At 37.1% G+C, this 17,829-nt stretch overlaps 1 protein-coding gene across 1 annotated transcript in view; it reads left to right on the forward strand.

Annotated features, from left to right (window-relative positions):
• The window catches only part of RNF125 (ring finger protein 125), a 32,414-nt gene extending 15,674 nt beyond the window's left edge, over positions 1–16,740 (forward strand). Inside the window, exons 3-6 of the mRNA XM_007455164.1 lie at positions 3,578–3,672; positions 6,056–6,146; positions 13,466–13,573; positions 16,302–16,740. Of these exons, the coding sequence (XP_007455226.1) occupies positions 3,578–3,672; positions 6,056–6,146; positions 13,466–13,573; positions 16,302–16,388 (381 nt within the window). The 3' untranslated portion in view covers positions 16,389–16,740. The remainder of the gene's footprint in view (positions 1–3,577; positions 3,673–6,055; positions 6,147–13,465; positions 13,574–16,301) is intronic.
• The last annotated feature ends 1,089 nt before the right edge of the window (positions 16,741–17,829 follow it).

Below are 17,829 nucleotides of genomic sequence, written 5' to 3' on the forward strand. Positions count from 1 at the left end.
TAGCTTTATTTTCAATTCCAGTGGCATAATTCCACCTCTACTGTTCCGGGCTTTGCAGTGTTTATCTCTGTTGACCACTTCCTCCTTGTTGCAGTTTCCCTCCGTTGTTATTATGCTAGCCTGGTTAGGTCATGTGAGGTCTTAGAAGCTGTGACAAAGATTCTAGATTTTATCTTAAATGCAATAGTGAGTCATAGAAGAAGTATAAGCTTTTGATCAGGTTTATATTTTTAAGATGTCACTCTAGCATGTGAGTGGAAAATGGTTTGGAGGGGACAAAAGCAGGATTGGTGAAGCCAATTTAGTGGATTTTAGGATAGGTGCTAAGGAAGCTGGGTTAGTGTAATAGCATTAGGTATGGAATAAGAAGTTGTTTCAAGGTGTATTCTGGAGAGGGATTGAAGGAAATTGATAATTAACTGGATGTGGAGGTGAGTGACAGTGAGGTATCAAGATGCTCCCCAAGTTTCTGAGATGAGTAAGTGAAGGTGCTAATATGGCGAGCAAATTTAGAGAAGAATCCACAAAGTTAAGTCTTAGCAGTTCAAATTTAATGTATGTAACAGAAGGATATTTAGGTATTACCAGTCTAGAGATCAAAAGAGAGATCGTGCACTGAAGATCTAAATTTCTCTAGAGAACCTTTCTTGATTGTTCATCTAAAATAGAGCCTGTTACACTTTATCTTAGCAGTCTGTGCTTTCTCTTCATAGCACTTATCACCATTTGTAATTATGCTTTTGTGAATTTTTAAATTTAATGTCCATTATCTCCACAAGATTCCATGACAGTAAGGACCATGACTGTTTTATTGACAGTTGTATACCCAGCACTTTGAAGAGTGACTGGCACATAATAAATGCTCAATGCATTTTTGAATATTTTTGTAAGACTCAAAAATCTATTCGTGGCTGCCTGATTATGGAATCCATGCATGGTCTTTGGAGTCAGACATCCTGGGATTAAACACTAATTCTCTCCCTTACTCTTTGTGATTTGGGGCAAGTTATTAATCTAAGTTTTTGTTTGACTCTTTTAAATTGAGGGAAAAGGTAATACTCATGTCACAGAGTGGTTGTAAAGGTAAACAACAAAATGTAAGTGGCTTTTAGCACTGTGGAACATAGTAAATGCTCAAAATCAATAGCTTTTCACATTCTTAATATCATTACTGATTATTTTTACTTTGATACTTTGCCATCATTTAAAATTCAACATGCACAGAATCAAACTCAGTGTATTATTTTGTCTTCCAGTTCTTTATCCCATCTTTGGTACCTGTCAGAAACAAGAGTATTCTCTCAGTTATCCTAGGTGGAGATCCCCTTCCTTTTTCACCCCCCTGCATTTCTGATTATTCACAAGTATTTTGATCTTTCCTTTGAGGTATTTCTTGTATCTGTCTCTTCCTCTTGTCAGGAATACTGCCATTCCTTCTATAGCCATTTTCAACTCTTCTTACTGTTCAGAGTCCTCCTTACCTCCCTTCCATGAGCCTGACTTTAGTATTCCAGTCCCCAGTATCAAACGGTTTCCTCTCTGCTTGTCTTCACATCTTTTGTTTGTTTGTTTTTCCTCCATTAGATGATAAGTACCTTTATACCACAAGCTCAGTGGCTTATGCTCCTTCTGCCACCTCTGACAGTGGCTTTCACAGTTTTGTGTCTGGGGTAGACGCTCTATGCATTTATCAATTCATCTGTCAGGACACAGTCCCCAGATTGCTAATTTATATGAAGAATGTGTCTCTTTGTTGATCAAGGAATATTAAAGAAGAAGAAAGAAACTTTTAAGAAAAGTCATAAGGAGATGAGAGAGCACTGATATGCAAAGTTGGTTGTTAAAAGTTGTAAAACTGTTGGGGTTTTTTTAAATTAATTATTTATTTATTTTTGGCTGTGTTGGGTCTTTGTTGCTGCGCGCGGGCTTTCTCTAGTTGGGGCGAACGGGGGCTACTCTTCGTTGCGGTGCGTGGGCTTCTCATTGTGGTGGCTTCTCTTGTTGTGGGACAAGGGCTGTAGGCACGCGGGCTTCAGTAGTTGTGGCACATGGGCTCTAGGGTGCAAGCTCAGCAGTTGTGGTGCATGGGCTTAGATGCTCCGAGGCACGCGGGATCTTCCCAGACCCGTGTCGCTTGCATTGACAGGCGGATTCTTAACCACTGCACTACCAGGGAAGTCCCAAACAGTCTGTTTTAAGACAGATGCCTAGATTGGTCCTAGCTTTTACGTCTTTTTAGATGGATAGTTATAAAGCAAGGATTTGTTCTTACTTTTCCATTTGCTTTTTTTTTTTTTTAATTTATTTATTTTTGGCTGCGTTGGGTCTTCATTGCTGTGTGCGGGCTTTCTCTAGTTGCGGCAAGTGGAGGCTACTCTTTGTTGTGGCTCGCAGGCTCTAGAGTGCAGGCTCAGTAGTTGTGGCACATGGGCTTGGTTGCTTTGCGGCATGTGGGATCTTCCCGGACCAGGGATTGAAACCGTGTCCCCTGAATTGGCAGGTGGATTCTTAACCACTGTGCCACCAGGGAAGCCCCCCATTTGCTTTTATTTTTGTCCTTTGTGACAGTTATAAGTGTTTTCTTGACATGGTAGATTTCATGTCTGAGGTTTAACTTCCGTAGCTTGGGCAAAATGAAGCAGGGTGGGTCGGCCACCTTACAGCTGCACAGAGCTTCCTTTAGCACAAGATCTTATCAGAGTTTCTAATGACACATTTAGTAGAGTATGTGTTATTTAGCAACAGATCCCTCATGGTTAGGAAATCTGAATGTATATCTGGAAGGACAAGGGCTCTTTATTCTGCCTTGATAAAAATGGACTGCAGTAGCTGTCCTTTATGTTTGCTCTTAATGGGGCCATTAAGTATACTGTATACTGTGAATTCATGTAATACTACTGGATGTATTATAAAGCCATGGTATTTATATCTTTCCCTGAAGCACAGGGTTTCTTTTTACTTACTGTGGACATCTCTAAAATCCATCTATTTATTCTTTTTACCTCTCTTTGTTTTTCTTTCTTTCTCTCTTTTTACTTTTTTTCCTTTCCTTCCTTTTGCTCTTTTTCCCCTCCCCTTTTTCTTCCTTACTTCCCTCTTTCCATCACTGACTTAGGTAATAGTATCCAAAAAAAGTAAATTTGATTTAATATACATCTTTGCACTTTAAAAAACTTACACTTTGTAGAAGAACCAAATTCAAGAACTCAGCTTTTGGGTCTTCTAGTTGTAAGAAAATTTTAAAATAGTGTTTCCCTTGGGACTTCCCTGCCAGTCCAGTGGTTAAAACTCTGCGCTCCCAATGCAGGGGGTGGGGGTTCCATCCCTGGTTGGGGAACAAAGATCCCACATGCCACGCGATGTGGCCAAAAACAAAAACTACTTAAAATAGTGTTATTCTTGATAATGCCTTAAATTGGTTGTACTGTTATCATAACTGCATCCTTTTAATCAACTGACCCCACACTATGACCTTATTTGAAATAAGGAAAGCAATACAGCTGGGTCACAAAAGACTTCATTGACTGAAATGAGCCCCTTTTCAACAGTGAGCTTATTTTAATCTGCTTTTACATAGGTTTGCCTCAGTGAAATGAGGGCACACATAAGAAATTGTCAGAAGTACATAGATAAGTATGGACCACTACAAGAACTTGGAGAGACAGCAACAAGGTTTGTTTCAGTACAATTTAGTTTAATGCTAAATTTGATATGCTTAAAAGAACTTAATGAGCCAGAAAGCTTAACATTTTTGTCCTGAAAATATGTATGTAGTTATGTTTTGGCTTCTAACCACAATACCTATTATTGGTAATAATTTGTTAATGGGGATAATTACAAAAGAATTTTGTTCTCTCTGATTTAAAAACTTTGTATGGGGAGAACCAACTGAATGAACACTGGAGAGATTGTGGAAACTTCCTCAGACAAGTTTATATGGAGGAAGATACAAAAATAGAAAACAGAACTGTTCAATTTCTGCTAGGCTTTATTTTGTGACTAATAGAGCCCTGAAGTAGATGATGGTTTAGAGGTTGTTGTCTTTACTTTTCCATCACCTCCTCTCAGTTCCCGCAGCTCATTCTCTCTCATTTTGCTGGTTTCTCTTTAGAAGGGACGAAGTGACATCTCAGTATGTATTCTAACAAGAAAGAACAGGCGTGGGGCAGGCATTCTGAATCCTATACCTGTTTTCTGGGTAATCTTATATGGGGCTGGAGGAAGGGTGGAGGTGGCTAGTAGGTGTAATGGAGGATATTGATCATTAATTATTTTTTCTTAAAAAAAAAAAAGAAAGAAAGAAATCTGGGTTATTACTCTCCTGATGGGCAGAGGAATTAAAAAGTTTGGCATCTGCCTCTGCTAAAGAAATAAAGAAATGATTTGTGTTCTCCTGCATAGGGATGATGGTTTTGAAACCATTAAATCTTCTTATGAACGCAGCTATCCAAAGAGGTATTCAGTATAATTTCTTCTTTTCTCCTGAAGATAAATGTTAGTTCTGCTTATTTTAAGAAAACGCATGTATAGCCCAGGGATAGATACCCAATATTTTGTAATAACCTATAAGGGGAAAGAATCTGAAAAAGAATATATATGTATGAGATATATATAACTGAATCACTGTGCTGCGCACCTGAAACTAACACAACATTGTAAATCAATTGTACTTAAATAAAAATGTTTAGAAAAAGAAAATATACTACTCAAAATATAACTTAACTTTCCTAACCCAAAAGTCTAAATGATCACCCCATTCCTCTCGTTTTACTAGAGATTACTTTGCAAATGTACCTTTGATTATAGGATTATACCATTCTGTTAAATTGTAAGTGAGTATTTTAGCTCTAGGCAGAGTATGAATTCTGTATGGTTTGATTGTAAGGTTGATAGGCTTTATGAAAATTTTAAAATATACAAAACCTAATTTAAATACTAATTTCTCCTGCTAGTTAGAATGAAATAATAAAGAATTGAAATAACAGAAAATGAGAAGGGTTGTTGATTAATCAGTATTACAGGATAGATTAATATTTGCATTTAAGATAGAAATCTTTGCTTTATGGAAGAACTTACTACATAATTCAAATTTTAAAAATTCTTATGCAGGGAGCTTGTCCAGAATACAACTCTTGGGGAACAGGAAGTTATATCTACAATGGAAAGTGAGCAAAACATTCCAAGCCTCCCTATTGTCCCTAAGAATTTAAGGCAGCACTGTGCAATGGAAACATAATGCAGAGCACATACGTAATTTTAAATTCTCTAATAGCCATACTCAAAAAAGTAAAAAGAAACAAGTGAAATTAATTTGTAATGTATTTTATTTAACTGAATATAGCCAAAGTCTTATCCTTTGAACATGTAATCAATATATAAATTATTGAGATATTTAACTTTTTTATGTATATATAAAGCCTTCAAAATTGAGTGTGTGTTTTATACTTCCAGCATATCTCAGTTTGGACTAACCCAGTAGACACATACCGAATGACTAGTCCGTTGGACAGCACAGATGTGAGGGACAGATACTCCTAGGTGTGCATAAGGATGTAACAAGGTAGTTGCAGGCCGTTTTCCATTCTTCACTGGATGCTAATACTGTGAGTGGACACCTTTAGTTATATATGCCAGTGTTGTTAGATATGCTAGTTGGAGAACAGAGTAACACCCCATTCAGATGTTACCTGATTTAGGAAAGGGAGGAAGTAAAAGGGACAGAAGAAGTAGCCTAGGCACAGCTGGGTGGTTTGTTCCTCTGTTTCTCAGTTAATGGGGTGCTCAGATTGTACTTCTCTTCCGAAGAAAATAAAGTGCTTCAAGTGCACTATAACTGATTCTCTATCCTGCCCCTGTGAGGTTACACATTTACATTTCTCATGAGAAAAAATTTAGGCACCAAGATTATTATCAGGATTGGAAAAAGAACATCAACTCAGAAAGAATGAGGACTAGAAACTAGATCCACTTACATTCTATTTTTTACCTCTAGTTAAGTGACTACTGTCTAATTATCAACAATTTCAGTAATGTTTGTATTCTATGTAATTTCCAGGTGTGTATGTCCATTTTGTCAGAAGGAATTGGATGAAGACAGCTTGCTGGATCATTGCATTACTCATCACAGATCAGAAAGGAGACCTGTGGTGAGGATTTGTGTTACTATACATTTCTGCAGTGTCTAAATTTGATACACATTAAAAAACGTGGAGTCCTAACCACTGGACCGCCAGGGAGTTCCCCTTATAATTTTCATTTTTGTATAGTTGAGAGGTAAGGCAGAGTGATGATGGATATGTCATCATTTACTTAGCCATTTTACTATTTTAGAACATTTGGATTGGTGACAATTTTTAGGATTTGAATTCACATTCTTGTACATTTAAACTTTTCCTTCTAAAGTACTTTTTTCCTAAGAGGAAATTCCTTAGATTGATATTTCTGGGACCAAGAGTGCAAGTTTTTATTAACTCTTGAAATGTGTTCTAAATAGTTTGAGTCAATATATACTTGTGTCAGCAATTTATGAGTAAACCACTTTCACCTTAACCTGGCCAAGACTGTGTACATTTGTTTATTTATTTTAAAAAAATTTTTTTTTTGATTTAGGAGAGTGTCTTGAATTACCCAATAAGAGAGTTTTTTACACAGTAATATCCTGTAGCATATTTCTAACTCAGAGAAAAAGGACAAAATATGATCAACAAAATCAGAGTAGAGACTATTCTTATATGGAAAGAAATTATAAAATGATGGTATGAACACAAATGTATGGACTTTTGAATGTTGTGCTTATAAGGGATAAATTATGCGTACACTTATTTTTAACTTATCCAGGCTTAACAGATGTAAAATGATACCTTGAAGAGTTTTTTGAATTTTATTTTAGTTTTATGTTGTATATGTGTACATGTGTATATATGTGTATGTGTGTTTTTCATATATATGAGTTTGAGGTTTTTTAATTTGTTTTAAGGTTTTGTTTTTTTTTTTTTTCCATAAAATCCTTTCGGAAAGTGGATGAAGTTGAAATGTAAGTATATTAGATAGGTGATTGATGGAGAGATAGCTAGATAGCCCTTACGACAATCCTATGAGATAGATATGCTTCTTATCCCCATTTTACAAATGATAAACTGAGGCTCAGAGCGGTTAAGTCTTACGAGCTAAGTCTCATAGCTGGTAAATAAGCAGAGCTACAGTTTGAACCCAGTAGTCTAGCTCCAGGGCATAGACACTGTGCTCCACTAGCAAGTTCAAGACAAAAGTCCTCCCACAGCACAGTCAAAGGAGTTTGTTATTTATCCTAATGGCCCAGAGGTTTGGTTCTTGGAATGGCTAGCTAAGAGCTTGATATGTGTTGGGGCAGCAGAGGAGGTTGTCATGGGCTTTTCCTGCTCAAGTTGCTCTGTGGGAGGAACTGGGCTAAGGAGGTGTTTTATGATAGGTCCCTGGGGAACCGTCCTAGAGAAAGCTTGAAGAAAGCATTAGGATGGCATAATAGTGACTACCATTTACTGAGTTCTGGGTGCCTCTTTGCCTTCTCCTAGCAACCCTATGAAGGAGATATTATCGACACAGTCTGAGCCCTGACCAGTAGTGCCCGGGGTGCTGCTCTGGTTGGAGGAACACTAGGCACTCTGGACCATGGGCCGCATTACAGCATCCCTCCAGGGCAGGCCCCATATTCTGTCCATCCACTGGTACTGTGTACCTGCTCCGCAGAAGTCCAGTCCACATGCCGCTCAGTTTGGCCATCAGATTGAAGGTGGCCCATGGAAACTGGGTCTTCTATGATTTAGAGGTCATAGAGGTCACTGAAGAAAGCCAATATAAGGACAGAGATAAACCAGGAATCGTGAAATTTAGTAGTTAAAATGCCTAGGCTTCGCTGGGGCAAAGTGAGAGTAGCCTCGACATATATACACTACCGGATGTAAAATAGTTGGCTGGTGGGAAGCAGCAGCGTAGCACAAGGAGATCGGCTTGGTGCTTTGCCATGACCTAGAGGGGTGGGATGGGGGGGGTGGAGGGAGGCTCAAGAGGGAGGGGATATGGGGACACGTGTATGCATATGGCTGATTCACTTTGTTGTGCAACAGAAACTAACACGGTATTGTGAAGCGATTATACTTCAATAAAGTTCTATTAAAAATAATAATTTGTATATCTGGAGTTATATACAACATATTATTAAAATTAATCCCACCTGTTTCCTTTTAGTTTTTGTAATGTGGCTACTCAAACAATAAAATTATGTGTGTGGCTTCTGTTACAATTCTGTTGAACAGCAATGCCCTGGGGCTGGGGGAGGAAAGCCTAGGCTTTGGAGGAGATAAGCTTTGGTGCAAATCGCCGAAAATCCCATTAACCTCTTTGCCTCTGTTTCATCATTTGTAAAATGGAGATGATGATAATGATGATGCCTTTTTCACAGGGTAGTAGTAAATGAGTCAGGTGATGATGCCGGGTTACTACCATTTTTGCAGCTATATCAAATCAAGGCTAGAGCAGATTTCTCAGAGGAAGCCATGTACTCTCACAGCTGGGGAACCCAACCTGGGAGAGGTGGAGGAGGTGAAGTAAATTTTACCACAAGACCAGGATGCTATCAAGGCCTTCAGGCAGGAACAGATTGCTCAGAAAAGCCATGGTTCTATAATACACCAGGGCTGTGTAAAAGTGGCCTCTGGAACAGAAAACCTTCAGGTTTCGTGTGTTAGTGTTTCGTGCTTAAGTGTAGAAGCTTAAGACACATGCACTCTGAAGCATGTGTGCCACTAGAAGTCCAGAGAAACCCTGGGGTTAGGAAAAGGCTGGATGCAGATACTGTGGCAGGGCTGGGGTCACGTGCTTAGGGATCCTCTGGGGGCACGTAGGTGAAAACACTTGGTGGAATCCTTGGGTGAGGAGGGCTGAGTCCGGTGCTGCTTCTGGATTGGTGTGGAAGTTAACAAGGAATTATTGCTCTAAAGGACTGAATTGCTGGGTTTGCCTTCAGATAAGATCAGTGACATCATCTGACTTACCAGATATAAGAAGTTTCAGGGCGGTTAGAGATTTGGGCAAATGATTCTGCCTTCCAGATAGAATTAGATAATTCAGAGATCAAACCACAAGCAACTAATCTTTTCTTTCTGAGTTGCTGAAGCAAACAAGGGTAGTAAGTTATGAATATCAAGGAATTTTGACTGTTCTCATGTGCAACCTTCAGAACAGCTCCTTTTTGTCACACAGTAATTATATTCTGCCATGTTTTTTTCTTTTTGAAAAATTATATCTATGGAATATTGGACTCAAAAAAGGCAAGTGACACACACAGCATGCTTCAGATTCAATTATGAGACCACTCTTGAGAGAAATTTAATATTTTATCTTATAAAGGGAAGACGTTTCAGCAATGACCACACTTTCTGGCTCTTCTCTCTTTCCAGTGTTTTCTTTCACTGGTTGGTTCTTTTTTTCATGTGCTTCCTGCCCCCCCACCCCCTCCCCCTGCTCTTGCCCAGCATGTGGGATCTTAGCTCCCCAACCAGGGATTGAACCTGTGCCCCCTGCAGTGGAAGCGTGGAGTCTTAACCACTGGACCACTAAGGAAGTCCCCACTGGTTGGTTCTTATTTATCCTTTAGAACTCAACTTAAATTTCACTTCTCTGACACCCACATTAATTTCAGCTCCTGCTTTTCTCCCCTCTTTTTTCTCACTTATCACAATTCGTTAATTGTGTATTTGTGTCTGTCTCTCCCTCCAAATTATTAGGTTCATGAAGCCATAGAACTTAATTTCTTTGTTCAGCACTGCATGCCCAGCTCTTGGCAGAGAACCTAGCACATAGTAGGATATAGTGATATGAAAAATAGGATATTTTAAAAATCATGTTTCCATTCACACAGGTTTGAAGGTAGTCTTACTTTCTGCCTTGATCCTGAGGTTCATTCCTTATGGGAAGGGACAGGACTTCAGTTGGTTTGGAATTAAAAGCTGTAGTGACAAGAGCCTGAGCCCTCATTCCCACAGCAGTTTATTTCCGTGGGTATTCAGAATATCTGTGGCTGGACTGGGCAGTGGGAGCGTATATGCATAAATGTGTTAGAAGGAGAAAATCTTCATTAGATATGCTTCCAAACTCGTATTAAATTAGATGTGCCATCTGGTACCTTCAATTTGGTTGCATATTTGTCTATAATTATTTTCAGTGCATGTCTCTTTTGGCATTGTATTCCGTTATCTTTAATTTCTTCCCCAAATGGTATTTACCATTATATAGAAAGTATCCTGTAATTGGCTGAGTTGCTGTGGGAGTTAATCGAAACCACAGATAGAGCTGGGTGTCCATTGTAATAGATGCTCCAAAGAATTGAGGTGAGTGGTAGCTTCTAATATGGTGGCTGTATTTACCCATTGCATTCACTGTCATATAAAGTCCATGCCAAGGTGAGGCCAACATCCTTTTTTTTTTCAATTGAAGTACAGATGATGTACAATATTATATAAGTTACAGGTGTAGGTATACAATATAGTGATTCACAATTTTTAAAGGTTATACTCCATTTTTAATTATTATAAAATATTGGCCATAATCCCAATATATGGGATATATGTTATAAAATATATCCTTGTAGCTTATTTTATATATAATAGTTTGTACCCCTTAATCCCCTACCTCTTAATCCTCTACCTCTATGTTACCCCTCCCCTTCCCCTACTGGTCACCACTAGTTTGTTCTCTATATCTGTGAGTCTGCTTCTTTTTTGTTATATTCAGTAGTTTGTTGTAATTTTTTTAGATTCCACATATAAGTGGTATCATACAGAATTTGCCTTTCTCTGACTGACTTATTTCCCTTAGCATAATACCCTCCAAGTCCATCCATGTTGCTGCAAATGGCAAGATTTCCTTTTTTACGGCTGAATAGTATTCCACTGTGTGTGTGTGTGTGTGTGTGTGTGTGTGTGTAAATATCTTCTTTATCTATTCATCTGTTGATGGACACTTAGGTTGTTTCTATTATTAAAATATTTCTTGGTCTCAGCTCTGTTCTCACTATGTAAGGGTCTCAGGGTAGATGGAGTGCTATTATGGGATAGCCATGTTGTCAATTATCCAAGATAGCTAGAACGTAAGGAAATCATTAATTATTATAAATCAGTAATAATTTAGATGATGTAATTTTATTTAAAGTAAGACATTAAGATTAATCGAGTAGAGCAGAATTTTTAAATGGCCTTATTTATAGAAGTTGAGCATATTGAAACTGGGACTCCCCCCCCACAATAAAATTATAAGACAGAAAAGAATTATGTAAAGATCTCATTTAAATTTAGAGAAAAACATCATCCAAGCTGATAAATTAGACACTGTTATAATATGAAAAGGACATTGGATTGTCTAGTAGAGGCCTAGATTCCAGCTCTGATACTTGAAGTGGTGTAGATTTAAGCTAATTTTTTTCCTCTCTGAAACTGGGTTCATCAACAAAATAAAGATGATAATTCACTGGGTTTCTGTGAGAATCAAATGATAATACCACCTCATTTATTGCCTAACATATACTTGACACTCAGTAATGATTCTGCATCTCATTTTTCAAAATGAATACACAAAGAAATACAATTTTTTAAAAAAACCTATGTTAAGACGTAATAAAGTGGTATATATTAAAAGAAAGAGTCATTTATATTAGCCATTTGAGAATTACAAATTAAAACCATGATGAGATACCACTACATGCCTATGGAAACAACTAAAATAGAAAAATGTTGACAGTAACTAATGCTGATGAGAATGAGGAAAAACTAGATAATTCACTCATTGCTTGTGGGAATGTAAAATGGTCCAGCCATTTACAAACAAAATAGTTTGGCAGCTTTTTACAAAGTTAACTGTAACACAAACCCAGCACTCACACTCCTAGAAATTAATCCTAGAAACATGAAAATATGTTTACGCAAAACATCTATGCACACATGTTCATTGCAGCTCTATTTGTAGCAGCCCAAAACAACAAATGTCCTTCAAAGGTAAATGGATAACTGTGGTTATCTACATGGAATACTACTCAGCAGTAAAAAGGAAGGAACTATATTGATGCACTCAACAATTTGGATGAATCCCAAGGCCATTATGCTTAGTGAAAAAAAGCCAGTCTCGAAAGTTCTGGAGAAGAGATCAGTGGTTGCCAGGGTTTGGGAGAGAAGAGGAAGTTAAGGAGTAGCACAAGGGAGTTCTTTGTAGTGAGAGAGCAGTTCTGTATCTTGATGGTGTCAGTAGTTACATGCATTTCTATATGTGTGATACAATTTCATAGAACTATACATACACACCCAAAAAAATGAGTTCATGCAAAAAATGGTGAAATCTAAGTCAGATGTTGTCTAGTTAATTGCCAATTTCCTGGTTTTGGTAATGTACCACAGTTATGTAAGAAGTTACCATTAGGGGAAGCTGGGTGATTGTGACATGGTACCTCTCTGCGTTATTTTTGCAATTTCTTGTGAGCTTATAAATATTTCAAAATGAAAAAGTTTTATTAGAGAGCCATTAATGGCTATTAAATTAGGAAAATATGTATAAATACTAACACCTGATGCTGGTATTAGTATTTGATGCTGGTGTATTATAATCTATATTGCTGGTGGCAGTATAAAACTATAGAGTAATATATATTATGAACTGTGAAGTTCATAACTTTGACCTTCTAATCTCCATTTATGGTCATGTATCCTAAGAAAATAACCCCCCCAAAAGTAAACAATGTAGATACTATAATTTGTAATAATAGAATATCCACATACCAAGAAAATGTCAGTATTCCAAGAGGTAGGTAACTAATTAAATTATGGCACACCTACTGACTGTAATATTGTTTAAATGATAAAGTGATAGGGACTTCCCTGGTGGTACAGTGGTTAAGAATCTGACTGCCAATGCAGGGGACACGTGTTCAAGCCCTGGTCCGGGAAGATCCCACATGCCGCGTAGCAACTAAGCCCGTGCGCCACAACTACTGAGCCTATGCTCTAGAGCCTGTGAGCCACAACTACTGAGCCCTCTTGCCACAACTACTGAAGCCCATGTGCCTAGAGCCTGTGCCCTGCAACAAGAGAAGCCACCGCAATGAGAAGCCCGCGCATCGCAACAAAGAGTAGCCCCCGCTCGCCACAACTAGAGAAAGCCCCATGCACAGCAACAAAGACCCAATGCAGCCAAAAATACATAAATTAATTTTTTAAAAAGTGATAAACATATACTTTTATATATAAGAGATGCATGTGAAGAAATAAGTGCAATTTTATTTCTTTATGTTGCTTTAATATTTATACAATTCTAAAACAATACCAAGGTATGGCCAATAGATTCATAAAATTAAAATTCATTTTGTTGAATGGTTATTTAATTTTTTAATTGATAATAATGATTATTTAAAATTCTTTCTTGAACTCTTGATCTTGTTTATTTCCAGTTCTGTCCACTTTGCCATTTAGTACCTAATGAGAATCCAAGCAGCTTCAATGGCAGCTTAATAAGACATTTGCAAGTCAGTCACACTTTGTTTTATGATGATTTCATAGTAAGTATATTTTCTTACTTTTACATTATGTTTTTATGCTGTGTTTAGCTTACCTTTCTTAATCCAAGTGAGTAAGCTTGTAGAGGAAAAAATGTATGTATAGCTAAAATGTTAAGTATTAGCATTAAGTAGGAAATCATAAAAACATGGTGTTTTATAAACTGTTAATAGTAAAGTAGTTACCTGCCTTAGACAAAATAATTTTCTTTGTGATGTAAATAATTAGCCATCGTGTAAAGACCTAGATTTCACTTTCACATTATTTTAATTTCTACTCTAGTGCCTCCCAATATATGTTAATAGTTATAATTTTTATGAAGTTAAAAACTTACATAGCTGAGCGGAAATCATATCAGTAAGGAAATTGCTCAGAGAATTTGCGTTTATTTTATAATATACTGAATGGCTAGTAACAGACATGACATTATCAGTGTAGTGAGACACACAGGCTCTATTTTAAATTTAAATTCAATAAAACACAACTCTCGGGCTTCCCTGGTGGCGCAGTGGTTGAGAGTCCGCCTGCCGTTGCAGGGGACACGGGTTCGTGCCCCGGTCGGGGAAGATCCCACATGCCGCGGAGCGGCTGGGCCCGTGAGCCATGGCTGCTGAGCCTGCACGTGCAGAGCCTGTGCTCCGCAACGGGAGAGGCCACAACAGTGAGAGGCCCACGTACCGCAAAAATAAATAAATAACCACAACTCTAGTGTTTATTGAACCTTTTTAAACGTTAAAAAAATTTATTATGAAAAAGTTTTAAACATATACAGAAGTAGGATAATATAATGAACCCCTGTATACCCATCAACTACCCATCAATAACTACCAACTCATGACCAATCTCATTATATTAAGGATTTTTTTAAGATGAAAGAAAAATGTGGTATAGTATGAATAGTTCTAATACGACCGTAGTTTCTGTTATCAGAAATGGTAATAACAAGCAAAAGGTTAACATAGCCTTTTTTCTGTGCATTGTCATGTGAGAGTAATGCTTTGTCTCCTGAGTCCCTTTCAGCAAAGGGGTATTGCCTATCATGAGCGGGAAAATCACTCATAGCCATGTTCTGAAATAGTACATTTTATTGTTACGTTTACCTAAATACATGAAATGTTAAGGGTTAAATTTGAATTTGCATATAATTTTCACATGATTTTGACTATTTTTATACAATTTCAAGATGGAATTTAATAATTGTTGAAGATTGTCATTGGAAATTTTTCTCTATGCATTCTGATCTGCCCACTATGATTATCCAGATTCAACACAGGGAACCTGGGTTTCAGTAACAGCCCTGTCACAGCTGTGTGACCTTAGGCAAGGTGTTTAACATTGGAGCCTCTGTTTGTTCATTTGTTAAGTGAGGAGAGCAAAGTACATACTGCTTCCAGAAGCTCTTGTGGGAATTAAATGAGATAATGCATGTAGAGTGATTTGCAGTTAGGGCACGGATGTTAGGCAGACTGGAGATGGGGAGAGGGTAAATGGGAATATCAGAACCACTTGAAGAATCAAACAAACCACACTACAGAGGCTTCATATTCTTTCCTCCGTCTCTCAAATAATGTCTTTTCTGGCCATCAAGGCACACAAGCCCTCAACAGAGCCATGTGTTCTCATTTTTCATAACACGTAGGGGTTCCTCTTTATCTTAGCTCCATAAGACGTTCTAAAAGCCAGGTTGATTCCATGCCTGTCTTGGCTGTTCATGTTCAGTCCATTCTTCTCAAGATCATTCAAAGTATGACCCAGGGCTGGTCAGGAAGAAGCCACTTTGATGAGAATACTTTACACCCACTCAAAACCATATTCTTGGATGTGGAAGTGAGGTTGAAACAGTGTTCTTTGTTTTGATTTTTTGTTTCCTAAACTACCAAGTACTGTGCTAGGCATTTTATGCAAATTATCTCATTTTATTCCTTGCAGCAACTTTTGTGAAGTGAGTACTATGTCATTATCCTTACTTAGCTATGAAATATCTGATGCTCAAAGGTTAATAAATTGCCTCAGAACAACCTGGCATTGAGTCCAAATGTTGTGCTCAGCTGTGCTTTATAGCTTTCCTTTGGATTACATTTATTTGCTTTTATGTTTTAGAGTGGACTTCCAATAAAGATTTTATTTATTTTTTTAGTTTATTGGCGAAGAGGAGATGGATTGCAGAGGATGGAGCTCTTAATACTTTTTGCTCTATTTATAGAATGTGCTGACCTAAAGTTTTGAATTCCATTTTGACCATAGGGACGCAAGGAGAAAGAGCGTTTTGTTTTCAACCTTTTTTTTCTCAAAACTAGATATTCAGTAGTACTGCTGGGATTGATGAGTCCTATGGGAATGTCTTAACTTTACATGTCTTAACTATTACATGTCTTATCTATGGGAATGTCTTAACTATTACATGTTTATGTGTAGCACTCTGACAGGATTTGTACTGTTGACTAAAAACTACTAGTTAGATCAGATAAAAACTTTAAATTCCAGATCAAAACTATTTTACTATGTCTGTAGCTAGTTAATTGATAGGCAGTAAAAAATGAAATATAAAATGCACAAGCCCCAAAGCAAAAGTCCTGGGTTCTATGAGTTTTTGTGGAAACTTGGACTAAATTCAGGGCTTTACTTTGCAAAATGAGGCATTGTCTTAACTCTCATCCTCCAATTTCTGAAAACTGTCATCTCTGACTGTATGTTTCTAATTATTTTTCTAATTATTTTTCTTTATTGTAGGATTTTAATATAATTGAGGAAGCTCTTATTCAAAGGGTTTTAGACCGGTCACTTCTGGAATATGTGAATCACTCGAACACCACATAATTGTATTAAAAGAAAAGGGAAGGAGATCGTACAATTGCACCATTTTTTTCAAGATGCTGCTTGAAGAATTGGAGGGAAACTCAATGTTTGATGGGCAAAAAAGTGTACGACACAGTTATATGTTTGTCCATGTTTATTGTTATACTGCATTTTAAAACTGCTTTCATTTTGGTGGTTTAGGTCTGTTTTACATTCTTGAGTTTCTCAGACACTTAACAGCAAAAAAAGTCTCCATCAGCCATTAATATATGGAAGAGAACATAAGGCTGAGTATGTGGGTGAAGGATCTTTATTTGCAAATTGGATGACATTGTGTGTAATGCTACATATTGATAACTTCCCTCATGGTTGGTCAAATAACTAATCTTTGTTCTATGGAGAGTGAAACAAAGTGTGGTCATTCAAGGAAATGTGAAATCTCTTCTAGAGTTCAACGTTCTAACCGCTAATAGAATAAAAGGAATAACCTTGTATGGAGTAGGAAAGGAAAATTTTGGCAGTTGATAACATCCATGTAACCAAATTGTATAACATAATACTGTAATAAAATAAATTTCATGTTAGGAATGTATACTTAATGCTTTGACTTTTTATAACTATGCACACATACGAATTTAATTTTATATTTTTCAAATATTTGTAGCTTATTATTTAGAAATATTTCTATAATACAGGCAACTTCTTAAGAACCATCAGCTGATATTTACAGTAGAAGTATTCACATCCATAATTTTTAGTGGAAAATCCTAAGGGCTTTGATTTTTTTTTTAATTTTATCTTTTAGGAAAATTATAAAATAAACAGAAATACTGAAAACCAAACAGAAAATATATAGCTTATTACATTCTCATAAGGAAACATTCTTTTAGAACTCTGCCAGTCACCTTGGATGTCTTCTATGTGTCCTGTCACAGTTAACAAAACTCTTCCTCAACCCCACAAAAGTAAACACTACATTGATTTTAATAGTACTCACTTCCTTGCATTTCTTTCTTAGTTTATCCCCCAAGTGTGTGTCTCTTCTTTTCCTTAAAATTTACCTACTGAAGAACCTGGTTTTATAAATTTCCCACTGTCTATATTTTGTTAATTGCATACTCATGGCACAATTCAGCATGTTCTTCTATCCTCTGGATATTGACACATGGATCCAGAGATCTGAGCAGACTCAGGTTCAACCTTTTGGCAGACCATAGATCATGGTGTATTCTTTCAACAGAGGGCGCAGAATGTCTGGTTCCCTCTTTTGTGATGTCAGCTGAAATTGATACTCAATGCCTAGATCCATTGATTTGTTGTGGGTTGGAGAATATTCTATCATTTCTTTTTCATTTATTAGTTGGAACATTTTTATAAAGATGTGTTTCCCCATATCTACTATTTGGTTAACCAGTGGTCAAGTTCATATAGGAAAGGGAAAATAAACTTGAATTTTCCCCTT

Source organism: Lipotes vexillifer, unplaced genomic scaffold (genome assembly GCF_000442215.2).
Source record: "Lipotes vexillifer unplaced genomic scaffold, Lipotes_vexillifer_v1.1 scaffold90, whole genome shotgun sequence".
Lineage (NCBI taxonomy): Eukaryota > Metazoa > Chordata > Mammalia > Artiodactyla > Lipotidae > Lipotes > Lipotes vexillifer.